Source organism: Pseudorasbora parva, chromosome 23 (assembly GCF_024679245.1).
Source record: "Pseudorasbora parva isolate DD20220531a chromosome 23, ASM2467924v1, whole genome shotgun sequence".
NCBI classification, from domain to species: domain Eukaryota; kingdom Metazoa; phylum Chordata; class Actinopteri; order Cypriniformes; family Gobionidae; genus Pseudorasbora; species Pseudorasbora parva.
The window spans coordinates 25,875,677-25,890,386 of record NC_090194.1 but is presented as its reverse complement, the minus strand read 5'-3'; the positions used below and the strand labels follow the sequence as shown (position 1 = coordinate 25,890,386).

The window sequence follows — 14,710 nt, the reverse complement described above, 5'->3', positions numbered from 1 at the left end:
TATATATATATATATATATATATATATATATATATATATATATATATATATATATATATATATATATATATATATATATATATATATATATATATATATTCCTCTAATACACACACTATATATATATAGTTGCATATATCAATGGAAAGCTTATTCATTCAGCTTGATGTATAAGTCTTAATACAAAAATACCCTTTTGATTATTTGTGGGGGGACCCAGGGACCTGGTTTTGTGATCCAGGGTCACAAATGTGCCTGCAGTGTGACAAAATAAACTACAAACATTCCATGTAATGTAAATGGCTGGATAAATATATAGGCTACATATATTATGTATAAATATATTACTAACATATTGTAAATGCATATAAACTGCATGTAATGAAATAAATCAGAACAGGGATAGGAAGATAATCTCATTTAGAAATAGTTAACCTATCAACTTTTAGACTAATCCTCTTTCTCTGGACATGCCATTTGTGAAAGAACTGTCTGATTTCTTTGATCCTAATGCAGTAGATGAAAGGGTTCACTAGTGGTGGAAGCAGACTGTAGAACATGACCAGGGCGATCTTAATACTGCTCTTTATCTGGATGTTCGGGATGTTAGAACTTGAGTAAACCACGAAACGTGGCACATAATAGACAGTAATGATAGTCAGCTGTGTGGCACAGGTAGAAAAGGCTTTTATACGACCTTGTGCATGTGCTATTTGAAGCACAGACACCAGGATACTTATATAGGAAAAGATGATGAAAGAGAATGGCACGAGAAGCACAAACATTGCTGCACCGTAGGCAATGAGATTTGCAAGAGTGAAATCAGCGCAGGCAAGCTGGTTCATAGATGTGCCATCACAGAAGCAGTGAGCGATCATATTAGGCCCACAGAATGGCAGTTGCACTGTTTGCATTGAACTGATGGTTGGGGAAATCATTGCAGTAACCCAGGAAAGCCCTATTAGAAGTCTCATAGTGCGGTTAGTCATTAAAACAGGGTATCTTAGTGGGTAACAGATCGCCAAAAACCGATCTAGAGCCATGATCATCATAATAAGAGAATTTAGGGTCCCAAAATAGTGAATCAGCTGCCTTTGAAACAGACAAACGTAGAAGGGAATATAACCATCATTAAACCAGTAGCGAGAAATAACTTTTGGCAGAGCAACTGTGCAAAAACCAATATCAGACAAGGACAAACTCAGCATGATAATATACATAGGCTTATAGAGGCTGCGTTCAGTCACAAACAGGATCACAATGAGAGAGTTGCCGGTGATTACAGCGATGTAGATGCACAACAAAAGTGCTGCCATCAGGCTGTAGTATTTGGGCAGGAGTCCAGGGAAGCCCATGATGAAAAACTCAGTTACAACAGAAGCTGTAGTTTCGTTTTCCTGTAACATACTAAAACATACCGTGAACTTTAACTTTTTTCAACATCTCTGCCTTTCACGCTGACATTACAGACTACCCTCATTTGTAAAATACCCCCCCCCCCCGATTTGATTTAAAAATATTGGCATAAATTATATAATGCAGTATATAAAGGTAAAATAAATAAATAATAATCATATTAAAAAATAATATAAATGATCAAACTTGTTAGTTCATACATATAATTTCATTGTTGTATTAATAATGTAAATACATATAAACTTGTTACTGATTTAAAACAGGTTGTTAAGTTATTAGGCAGTACAAAAATATAAATGTTATTTTGGTTTGTATTTCAGCTCATCACATGATTACCTTGATTATTCCTCTGTTAAATTGTGACATCTGCTAAGAATATTTCTTAGTGTGTCATATCTCTCAGTGATCAGTACAGATGCTTGAGCTTTGATTATTTTATAGACGTAGAATCAGTGTCAAAGCCCGTAGGGTCCAACACGTCATTAAGGTTCATGTTTTGAATTATTTGATGTGGTGAAACTGGGCTGGCCTTTGGGGTTTATTGGTTGAGGTTGCCTGTGTGCATGTGTTTGCATCACACGCATTCACAGAGATGGGAAAAATAGAAATTGAGAATTAGGCTAATGGGACTAATAATAATAATAATAATAATAATAATAATATATATATATATATATATATATATATATATATATATATATATATATATATATATATATATATATATATATTTAAAGCGATATTTCACCCAAATATGAAAATTGTGCCATCATTTAGTCACGCTTAAGTTGTTCCAAACCTGTATAAATATCTTTGTTCTGCTGAAACCAAAGGAAGATATTTGGAAGAATGTTTGTAACCAAGCAGATCCTGGCCTTTAAATTCCACTGTATGGTTGCTGGGGTTTAGTTGTCAATGGCTGACAGGATCTACCTGGCTGCAAAACATTCTTCCAGATATTTTCCTTTTTGTTCAGCAGAAGAAAGAAATTCATGAAGGTTTTCAACAACTTGAGGTTGAGTAAATGATGACAGAATTTTCATTTTTGAGTGAACTATCCCTTTAATACTCATTTCAGTTTCCAAGGTCAGGCCAGTTTCATGACACCAAATGATTTTAAATATGACCATTATCTTCAAAGGTTATGGAATTACCTTTGTCTCAATAAAACGGAACGAAACTTTATAAAACGTCCCCGGTTACGTATGTAACCTTAGTTCCCTGAGAACAGGGAATGAAACGCTGCGTCAGCTGACGCTATGGGGAACGCCTTCAGCGTGACAGGTGTCTGAAATCGCTATCAAATCACAATCCTACTGACCGTCGGCAGCTGGTGATGTCATCACTGTGCGACCAGGAAGTATAAAAGGGCACCGTGCCAACATGACGCTATCCGCTTCGTCTGAAGGGACTGTGGGCAGGCACACCTTGAAGCATGGACATGTGACGCAGCGTCTCGTTCCCTGTTCTCAGGGAACTAAGGTTACATACGTAACCGGGGACGTTCCCTTTCGAAAGGGAACTCGCGCTGCGTCAGCTGACGCTACGGGGAACGATATACCCACGCTGCCATGCTGAGGGGAGTGCACGCCCCTTACTGCCAGTGAGAACTGCCTGGACGAGAGTTCGCAGAAAGTCTGAACCACTCCCCCTCTAGCCACACAGGCTGCCAGTGACATCATTCCCTATGGTCATAGCCCAAGCTCTATGCCTAAGAGAGAACCTTATCAAGTTTTATCTGAGGTTCCCTACTCTCGGCTTGCTCGAGGGCCTGGGACCTACTACTTCGAAGAAAGGAGTCCCTTAAGGGAATGTGGCTGGGGGACCCGAGGGCCTCACCTGGCCTCACCTGGCATCACTTCTGTGGGACACCCCAGCTTGGCCAACCCTGTCTGTCAAAACATAGCCTCCGGACATCGCTCTTACTCATGAGCATCCAGACTGAGGGACTGCAAACTGGCAATGTCCTCCTCAGACCGGAACTCGGAGACAGGAATCCAGGAGAGCAGTACTCAGCTTAGTGCTTCTTACCCTTGCCAGCGAGGGGAGTCTCTTCTGCTCTATCCTAGGATCTTCTGAACACATTTACTACAGGGGTGCTCAGGAGGCCTAAAAAAGGCCTATGGACTGATCTACCCGGGAGGGCCCGAGGGGGGCCTGCCCGTCTGATCAGACTCAAGGCTGTAAGCTCGCAGACGACCCTCAATGAGGGGAGCTCTTAAGCCAGCTTGGTAGGTAAACCATGCTGTAGGCTAGCCAGTCCCTGTCCTGAAGGGACTACGCAGCAGAAACGGAGTCTCGTCGTGCTAGGGCATGAGCCCTTGAGTTATACCGGCCAAGGCCGGGACCCACCGGCGGGCAGCCGCTAGTTGTCAGCACAAAGCCAGTTATACGTTCCCGCTCAAGGGAACCGTTTCCCCTCCAGGGAGCCCAGGAGGCGCCTCTACCCGGTACCGTTAGTGCTAGCTGTTTAGAGCCGCAGGAAGGTGGCTTTACTGGTTCCTCAGGGGGCCCATGAGGCTATAACACCAGAATGCTAATGCATAACCACCCATGCTAATGGCAATGGCTTGTCACCGAGACCTGGTCCGGGAATCCCTTCCCAAAAAGGCCCAAAGGCCTGACAGCATAATACACTGGCCTACCGAGTGTCCCAGCTCGGGGGCTCACCCTCAGGCAGCCTGGAGCGGCCTACTTCCTACCAGCCAACGTGTAAACTGTCGGGAGTTGCTGTGTTCCTGGGGCTCGCCTCCAGGGAGGCCTGTTTGATGCCTACGTACAGTCCGGTCTTTTAGGGCGGCCTGGAGAGGCTTATTGCCGAATGGCAGTTCCCTATTAGATTGGTGACGAACGGTGCTTATCCAATGGCAAATCCCACCGGAAACCCCGCAGGGCTGGGAAACGACCCTAGGACGGCCTGAAGCGGCCTGTCCCTGATAGCAGACCATGCTAGCCGCCTGGCTAGCACCCACGCACACTGTTGCAAGACCTGGGAACCGGGGCTCACCCTACAGGATGCCTAAAGCGGCCTAGATCCTGTCAACCAATAGGAATAGGAAACCTAGGTCACCCCCTCAGGGGACGCCATCTGAGGCATGCTGAAACTCAGCGAGCCCTCAAAAGTTGGGCTGACAGTGGCTGTCTGCTGGCTGATGAGGACTGGATATCCAGTCACTACCTGGGGACTCATCCCCAGGGAGGCCGTAAGGGGCCTACTTATGACGAGGTTTCTCCTGCAGCTGACATCGTTGGGGAGAACCCTCCCCGGCTCACATGGGACATCATGGAACTCACCCGCAGGGAGGCCTACTGAGGCCTACCACCTGACCCAAAGTTAACTGCCCGGACTTCCTCGGCCGGCGTCTCCCGCCATCCAGCCTTCTATAGTCGGTCCGCCCCAGCGGCCCATAGAAGCCTTCTGCGACGGCGCAGTCTCCCAGGCAGCGCCTACCAGCGTGGACCTAAAACACAATGCCCACAGCAGTGCACTCAGCATAAAACGCTTTGGACCCTCTAAAGCGAGAGGAGTACAACTTACGCCACCTGCCTCCAGGGCGGCCGTCTGGTCGTCCAGCGGTCCGCCGTCCGTGCAAGGGCGTCAGCCGTGACAGTGTTTCGGCTCCAGGGGAGCATCTTCGTCACTTATTAACCTGATAACCGTCACAAGGACGTGCTGAAGCTCTCTTTGCTTAAGTTAGCTCAAAATTACTATCAGGTGTAAGTAATTACCTTGACAAACTATACATCATTAAAAAGATCTAAGACTAAAGTTTAATTTTTTTACCTCTGTTTTATTCTCGAAGTCTTATAGTGACCGTAATGTGTTAATATGTGCCAGGAGTTATGAATATGATCTTGGGCGTCGCTACCTTTTGATTGTAATATGCGCGTCATTTGCTCCCATTCATAAAAAAACTCCTCTGTGGTCGTCATGAAGACACTCGACAAAACAACTTCCCTCAGGGCTTTTACTTCAAATGTGTGCAGATGTGGAGAAATATTGATAGATTCTCACATGTTTGAGTCAAATTTCTATACAGAGAAGTATTATTTATTCAATCTTTATCCAAAATCCGCCGATGTATCATTATGAGAGCAGTAGACTGTGATATGCTGTGTTTTCAATTCATTCTGGCAGCCGGAGGGCGCTGGAAAGCTGTACTACTGAAAATTCACCCCATATTTAGCTCATGAAGAACAGACACACCATGTGACATTCAGGAAGTATCTGACATGACCAAAACTGCTTCCAGAGACCGTTAGATCGCTATTTTATGCAGATATACACGTTTTAAGACCATAAACACACAATCGCGGCAATATATGGTTGGTCTGTGTTCTTTATGCCATGTTGGGTGGTTTCATAATAGATGACATTTATAATGCAATGCTATTCCACATAGCTTTTAGCATTGTATATTTTCTGTCAGATTTTTTGACCCGAAGCTATATGAGATCACATATTGTTATATAAAACACTCTACATATAAATTATAAAGTGATATGAAGCAAGTTTTGAATAAAACATGATTTTAATCGTATAAATTGTTGTTTTGCTGGTGTGCTAAGCTAACATGTTAGCTTGCCCTAGATGCACCTGCCACTGAGTAAATACTTATTTTTATGAACATTTTCTAAATGTAAAACTACTGAAATGCTTATTTGGACGAAATGCATTCAATAGAGTCTCAGTGAGGGTAAAGTGAGAGGTTTGATTTAGAAATGAGGTTTGAATAGAACAGTTTGAATAGAGAATCGTTAGTAATTATAATACAGACAAAAGAATAATAATTGGAGCCATAACCAGTCCGCAGAAGTGTGATTGTGTGCCGGGGAGACAAACTGAATGGGGCAGTTTGCACCTCTAAACAATAGAGGCAATATAGCGAATGAAAGCTGAGAAGATGTGGCAATAAACATCAGTTTATATTTTAGAGATATCTCAAAATAAAATCACATGAAACGATCTTGTAAAACGTTTAATAAAATTCAGAGTTTTAGACTGATCATCTTCAGATCTGAAATATAACATGGTCAGACTTGTGGCTTTAGCTGTAGTGCATTTCTAGATTTCTCCAAGGCCCACTTCAATTTTATTTTCATAAAGATATTTTATACAAATACATTTCTAATAACTTTACAAAACTTTGAAGCTTATTATAGCTTTTTTGATTATAAAAAATATTATCATTTTGACTTTACAGTAAACTGCTAGGTGTCTGCTTTCAAATGAGACCATAATTATGCTTTTAGTGCAAAGGATTCACAAACTGTATTTGTTTTAGTCTGAGTATACATTTCTTAGGATTTTTTCAAAATTTGGAAGTCAGCTTAACAGGTTAACCTAATCTCTGGCCAATCATGTCTTCATATTTTCTGTATAAAGGTCGTACTTACACATGTTTGAGTTAGCAGATGCCGATGCGACAATAGGCAGATGCCGATGCGACTATTCACCGCATGCTGACGCTCCAATCATGGCAGATGCTGACGCGACAGTTAGTTGACGATACTAAAGTCTTGTAGTGGTCGATCGAAGGCCCTACTATAAAGTAGCAATGTACAATACAGTGGTGTTCCATGTCAGCTATCATTTTGTTCCTTGGGCTCTCGCGGCAAAAGTCGCTCGTTCCTTAAAGCGAGCAATCTTGCGTTCAGATCAGACAATCACTTTCACGGAGGACTACTGGGCACGTTATCAAAGATACGGCTGCGTTCTTCATCACCATTCTGGCGTCATAACTACATCAGCATTCATCGCAGGGATATGGTTATGCTTGTCGATGGAAACTGGGTGTAGTATTTTTCTCTTTCTCATTTTTGTGCAAGCGTGATTAGAGTACACGCACGTGTATGGGATGCAGCACCTGCTCATGCAACGCGATCGGTCATCATTGTTGTGGCTTGTTGTGTCGTAAACTAACCCTATAATGCTTTGGAAATATTATGCACGGGCTATCATTAATAATAGTTTTGAACAGAACCGGTGGCACAGCATATTAGCCTTTATCTTCTCCTCACGGATGCAAGGTGTCATGGGGTTTAAAGTAACATGCACCCATTTAATCGGGGCTTCACAATGAACTAAGTAAGCTGAAGTGCTCAGTGTTATGAGATTGCTGAAGTAAATTAACATGTTAACGCGCTCTGAGTAGTCTTAAGTAGGCTACAGCATCGACATCAGCATCGATGGCTCATTAAATGCTGCTATTTTGTAAGCAGTGAGTTCGCCATACAACATATTAACCCTTAAATGCATACCTCGGGTCTTAGCGACCCGAGACGTCATTCACTACCCTGCTCCTTATTCATTTTTAAAGTTAGACATCAACCTTCTTAGTATTCCTCAATCAATCAATTTTAATATATATATATATATATATATATATATATATATATATATATATATATATATATATATATATATATATATATAAATATAATAATAATAATAATAAATAAAAATAAAAATAATAATAATAGAATTATAATTGGATGCCTGTTTTTTCACTAGTTTTGTCAAATTGTATAGGGTCGCTCTCGACCCGAGGTGTGTAAGATTGTACGTATATATTTTTTGCACAATAATAAATGAATCTATAATGATGAAATATGGCGCAATTCACCTTTATTCCACAAGGTGGCAATGTCTTATACCCAATGATGAAGTGACATTTCACTCATAGTCACCTCTGACAGGAAACGAAACAATAATAATTATAAATTTGCAAACTTGAAATGGCTCATGTGATTTACAGCAGAGAGCAAGTACTGAACACAATCAAATATTAGCGTCACTGTCTCCCGATGATGGATGTGGTCAAGAAGCTGTCAGCGATCAAAATATTGACTTTGAAGATATTGAAAATGAGTTTGGAGAATATGCTGGAGACCGCGAATATGAGGCAGATGCTGAATATACTGGTAAACGAGCTCTGACGAGGACAGATAATCATGGTATTAAACATCTGCTCAACTGAACCCTTCCAAGCTCCAAAAGGTAACGAATAGGTTTATTTTATTCTTCTGTTGCTGTTATTCTAATATCAGGAGTTTTATATATTATCACGACAGGTAGAGGTCTATCCATGTTAAATATAGATCTGGGTCGCTAACGACCCGGAAATGTAAGAATGTTTGGTGAACAGTTATGCATTTAAGGGTTAAACTGCTAAAATATTGTCAAGCTTAAGTTTGGTCTCTACATCAGGAGAGTTCATGCATACATGTTTGATCAAATTTATGGGGATCCCAGTGTTGAAAACATATTACATGGCTTCCTTCTATGAGGAAGAAATGTTGCGAATGCGCTACTGAAGATGCTTTCATATTGAATTATAAACATGCGCATCTATTAATTATATTGTATTTATAAATTAGTTAATCAATCAAACACACATCTTTTGTAATTGTGGGCTTTATCTTTGTGTTACTCCTGGTAATTTAACTCTAGCTCCGTTTTATTCACCTACTGTTATCTGGAAATTCTGTTTTACTAGTAGTAGTAGTAGAAGTAGTAGTAGTATTTTAGTATTATTAATACTATTAATTTATTTTAAAACTTTATAGTTTGCGTATCACTCAGCCTCTGTGCTCAGACGCAGTGCTTCAATTATAATAAAACTCATATGCGTGTTCTCGCTCGTACTCACAGCACCAAATGTTGGCTAAGGCTTGCATTTAAAACACGCTTCAACTAGAAAATAATTGATAGCAGCATTTATCTGTGCCCAATTAACTGCTTCACAATGATTGCATCCTGTATAGCAACTTAACCACAGCGCAGGAACAAAATTATTCTTTAAGACTTATCTTATCTTTAAGAATTTGGTAAGTGAGCGGATGGTGCTCCCTTTAATAATAGATTTTAATTATATTGCAATTTTCATTCAGAAGAATCTCTAAAATATAGTACAAACAATCAACACATAAAGCTTCTGAACAGGAACAAAGCTGATGGTGGAAGTCTCTGTAGCTCCACAGGACACTGTGGTCCACTCCATGTTTACATTCTCCCAGCGCTAGTTGCTACATATTCCCAATGCGGCAGTGTCTGATGGCGCCGCTGAGGCATGACACACGCAGCTAAGGACTAGATGAAGGGGATCGCTGCAGCACCATGCAGGAGGCAAACAAAGATTTCCGGGCACTTCTGTGGACCAAGCCGCTCCACAGCTGCAATACAAGCCCAAATCAGTCTCTAACGTAAACTGTATGGTCTAATCTGATTACACTGTGACTTGAATATATTGCATGTTCTACTCTTCATGGATCGAATGTGTTCCCTTGCAGGCAGAATTAGCAGTTAAAAACAATTCACAGCTATCGGTGAGCGTCAAAATAACTATCAAAGACATGTTAGCCTTGGGTAAAAGGAGTTTTCAGGATTCTGATATTTGTCAGTTCGAACCCGAATTAGGGTATCTATGACTATTGCATTATATTTTTCATACTTTTTACAGGGTTCAGCAGCTAGCTATCATCAGCTTGTAAGTGTCATCATATAATACACATATCTTTCTGCAAGGGCACATTCTGACATTCTCAATAGTATGAGTCTATGTTTTGATTTATTTCTTTTACTCATCGGTCATGCCGTTCTGTTGTTGCAGTTCTCCAACTCGTATATGAATAGGACATTCTCTTGGATCGGGTTGCTACAAATGCAGCTCAAATGTGCAGAGTCTGCTTCCTCTTCAAGGTGCCGCGTACATGATCACCATCAGTATTATAGTACAAGCCTACTGCCCTTTAGCTGTGGGGCTTTGTTTCCGTAAAGGAAATATCTCTAAGCATAGTATCCCTAATCATTCTGCACTTTACCTAATCTCCAACGGGTCTCCCATATCAAGAAGGCGTTTTAAAACTCACCTAATGAAAGACCTACAGAACTGCAGACCATCTCATCTATATAACGGGGATTCTTCAGGATTATGTTCAGCCACAACTACTAAACAATGATTTTATGATGTTCAAGATGGTATTCTTCAACACTCTAATCCTATAGTATGCTCAAATCTTCAGGTAATACTAAGAATTCCCATGTGTTTTAATAAGCATCAGGTAAGTTACACTTCAGCAATGTACTCGTTTTAATTAAATCTTATACGGTATGTATCCTACCTTCACGTCCATGATCAATTATCTGTATGTTCGGCTAAGACTTATAATTATTTTACCCAACAGCGCTCCTCTCTCTAAGGCGGGTTCAGACCCACAACTCTTGTTGTCCTGCGGTCTTATAAGCTGCAGTTTTTCCCCCTCCTTCTATACCGGCCATTCATTCAGAATAGAGGCAGCTCCAACAGCTGCTGAACGAGGAACCTCTACATAAGCCATTAAGATCATGGGCAGATGGTCTTCCTCAGCATTTGAATCATACATCAGACCTGATTCAAAATCAGGCCTCTGCGGGACCCTAATCCCTCACAAACGCCGCAACCAGTGGTGCTTCCGGAGGATCCCGTTGGCCCCTCTCATGCGCGGCCGACGATTTCCTTTGGGGCACCCGCAGACGAGCAGATGTCGATCGCTGCATCATCTGTCCCTGCATGCCGCTGCGCTGCCCAACTACGGGTACGTCTGTGGTGCTGTTGGTCCCGCTGGTGCAGTCGCTGGGGGCCTGGCTAGCACTCCCCAGCCCGTCCCGCTGGCTCAGCCGCACCATCAGACTCGGCTATGCGATTCAGTTTGCCCGGCAACCCCCCAAGTTTAGGGGCGTCCACTTCACCTCTGTGTCGAAGTAGGGTGCCGCGGTGCTTCAGGTGGATATCGCAGTCCTACTGGCGAAGGACGTGATTGAGCCGGTCCCTCCAGCCGATATTAAGACTGGCTTTTACAGCCCGTACTTCATTTTACCCAAGAAAAGCGTAGGGTTATGGCCGATCTTGGATCTGCGGTTCTTGAACCGGTCCCTGCACAAGCTACCGTTCAGAATGCTAACGCAGAAACGCATCTTCAGGTGCATCCGTCCCCAAGATTGGTTTGCAGCGATCGACCTGAAGGACACGTACTTTTATGTCTTGATTCTCCCTCGACACAAACCGTTTCTACGCTTTGTGTTTGATGGACGAGCATATCAGTACAAGGTCCTACCCTTCGTGCTCTGCCTGTTGCCCCGTGTCTTCACGAAAGTCGTGGAGGCGGACAGCGCTCCCATGAGAGAGCGTGGTGTTCACATCCTCAACTACCTCGATGACTGGCTGATTCTAGTTCAGTTACGAGAGCAGTTGTGCGAACACAGGGACATGGTGCTCAAGCACCTCAGACAGTTGGGGCTTCGGGTCAACTGGGAGAAGAGCAAACTCTGCCCGATGCAGAGGATCTCTTTTCAATGTATGGAGCTGGATTCGGTTGCCCTGACAGCGCACCTCACCGAGGAGCGCATCCAGTCGGTGCTGAACTGCTTGAATTCGTTCAAATGCAGGACAGCGGTCACACTGAAACAATTTCAGAGGCTCCTGGGGCATATGGCATCTGTAGCAGCGGTCACACTGCTCGGGTTGCTGCATATGAGACCGCTTCAACGCTGGCTACACGACCGAATCCCGAGGTGGGCGTGGCACAGCGGATCCCTCCGTGTCTTAGTTACACAGAGGTGCTGCCAAACCTTCAGCCCGTGGTCGGACCCTGTGTTTCTACAGGCGGGGGTGCCCCTAGAACAGGTATCCAGGCATGCGATTGTCTCCACGGAGGCCTTATCCACCGGCTGGGGTGCCACGTACAACTGAATTGCAGTTTAAGGTCTGTGGATGGGCCTCAACTGCAATGGCACATCAACTGGCTAGAGTTGTTAGCAGTTCAATCAATCAATCAATCAATCAATCAATCAACCAATCAACTTTATTTATATAGCGCTTTTACAGTCACGATTGTGTCAAAGCAGCTTCACAGTGTCAAACAGGATAATATTGCAACAAAATTAGATTTGGCTGTACAGTTGTTCTGGAGAAAACAGTGATGTTATCAGCTTATTTTAATTCATCATATAGCGACAATGTTGGCAGATCTGTATTATAGTTTATAGAATTAATTAAAACCTAATTCATACATTTTATTTGTATAATTAGTTGAATAACTTTGATCATAATTTGAGTGTCCCCAACTGAGAAAGCCAAACCAAAGGCGACAGTGGCAAGGAACCAAAACTCCATCAGGGCATAATGGGGAAAAATAAACCTTGGGAGAAACCAGACTCAGTCGGGGTGCCCGTTCTCCTCTTCACTATTAACACACCATGTATGATTATTATTCTGGCAACCTTACAGGTCAGAAATCATATTAGATCGGAATATTCAAAATTTCAGGGTATCACGGAAGAGACGGGTTTATTTAGGATGGTGCGTCGATTACACAAGAGTATGAATACATGAAAGATCAGAATTATTGCGCCGGAGACGGTTTTTTGAGCATGAGTTCGTCTTGCCCTGAGCCGCTTCAAGACCGCGCTCCAGGGCAAGCACGTTCTGGTCCATACGGACAGCACTGCAGTCGTAGCATACATCAACAAACAGGGTGGTCTACGCTCCTGTCGCATGTCACAACTCGCCAGACACTGTTATGGAATCAGAAGTATCTGAGTATCTGAGTATCTCACATTCCGGGCCTGCTTAATCGCGCGGCCGACAAGCTCTCACGACAGCCAGTGCTTCCGGGAGAGTGGAGACTCCATCCCCAGGTGGTCCAGTTGATTTGGGATCGCTTTGGGGCTGCACAGGTAGACCTCTTTGCCGCCCCGGACACGGCCCATTGCCAGTTGTTTTATTCCCTGACCGAGGGGTCCCTCGGCACGGATGAACTGGCACACAGCTGGCCCCGGGGCCTACGCAAGTATGCGTTTTCCCCAGTGAGCCTACAGACACTGTGCAAGGTCAGAGAGGACGAGGAGCAGGTCCTGTTGGTGGCGCCATATTGGCCCAACAGGATGTGGTTCCCAGAACTAGTGCTCCTTGCGACAGCACCTCCTTGGCCCATTCCTCTGAGGAAGGACCTCCTGACTCAGAGACGGGGCACCCTCTGGCACCCGCGTCCAAACCTCTGGAAACTCCATGTCTGGTCCCTGGACGGGATGCGGAGGTTCAAGGTGGCCTGCCACAGACTGTGGTAGACACCATCACTTCCGCTAGAGCTCCCTCTACGAAGCACCTCTATGCGTTTAAGTGGAACCTGTTCGTCGATTGGTGCTCTTCTCATCGAGAAGACCCCCTAAGATGTTCGGTCGGGGCCGTGCTTTCCTTTCTACAGGACGGGTTGGAGAGAAGGCTGTCTCCCTCCACCCTCAAGGTGTATGTGTTCGCAATCGCTGCCTATCATGAACTAGTAGAAGGTAAGTCTTTGGGAAGCACGACCTGATTGTTTGGTTCCTGAGGGGTTCCAGGAGATTAAATCCGCCCCCCCCCTCTATACCCTCTTGGGATCTGTCTCTGGTGCACAGTGCACTTCAGAGACCTCCCTTTGAGCCTTTGCAGTCAATGGAGTTAAAATATCAAGAGGGTAGGGGACCTGCAGGCATTTTCGGTCGACGAATCGTACCTGGAATTCGGGCCGGACTACTCTCACGTAATCCTGAGACCCCGGCCTGGATACGTGCCAAAGGTTCCCAACACTCCCTTCCGGGACCAGGTGGTGAGCCTGCAAGCGCTGCCTTTGGAGGAAGCAGACCCAGCCCTGGCTTTTCTCTGTCCTGTCCGAGCTCTTCGGACTTATGTGGACATAACGCAAAGCTTCAGGACCTCAGAGCAGCTCTTCGGCTCTTCGTCTGTAACAGAGGACAGCAGAAGGGAAAAGCTGTCTTTAAGCAGAGGATGGCCCACTGGATAGTGGATGCCATTGTCTTGGCGTATGAGTCCCAATACATGCCCTGCCCGCTCGGGATGAGAGCCCACTCCACCAGGGGTGTAGCCTCTTCCTGGGCGCTGACTCGTGGCGCCTCGCTGACAGATATTTGTAGAGCTGCGGGCTGGGCGACACCCAACACGTTCACTAGATTTTATAGCCTACGTGTAGAACCGGTATCTTCCCGTGTACTCACTTCTCATAGTCGGTAGCACCGGAGTGCCCGTTTTACTGTCGGCTTGCTGCGCCACTCCCTTCCTCATGGAACGGATACATGCGCTTATATGCTCCAGTCGAGTTCCCCAGTATGGCGAACCCTGTCGAGTCCTCCGCAACCCGCGGCAGTCAGACGTGGTGGAGCGTCGGATGCCAGGTGTAACACTCGTATGCATTGTGGAACTTGTGTACTTGTGTTAGGCTGGGTTCCATATGTAATGATCCCATGGCGTTCCCATATGTG

General features: G+C 44.2%; 1 protein-coding gene across 1 annotated transcript; it reads right to left on the bottom strand.

Moving 5' to 3' along the window:
* Positions 1-416: 416 nt before the first annotated feature.
* On the bottom strand, positions 417-1,406 carry LOC137062939 (olfactory receptor 1E16-like). The gene has a single exon (XM_067433895.1). The coding sequence runs from the start codon at positions 1,404-1,406 to the stop codon at positions 417-419; it is 990 nt and encodes a 329-aa protein (XP_067289996.1).
* Positions 1,407-14,710: the final 13,304 nt, after the last annotated feature.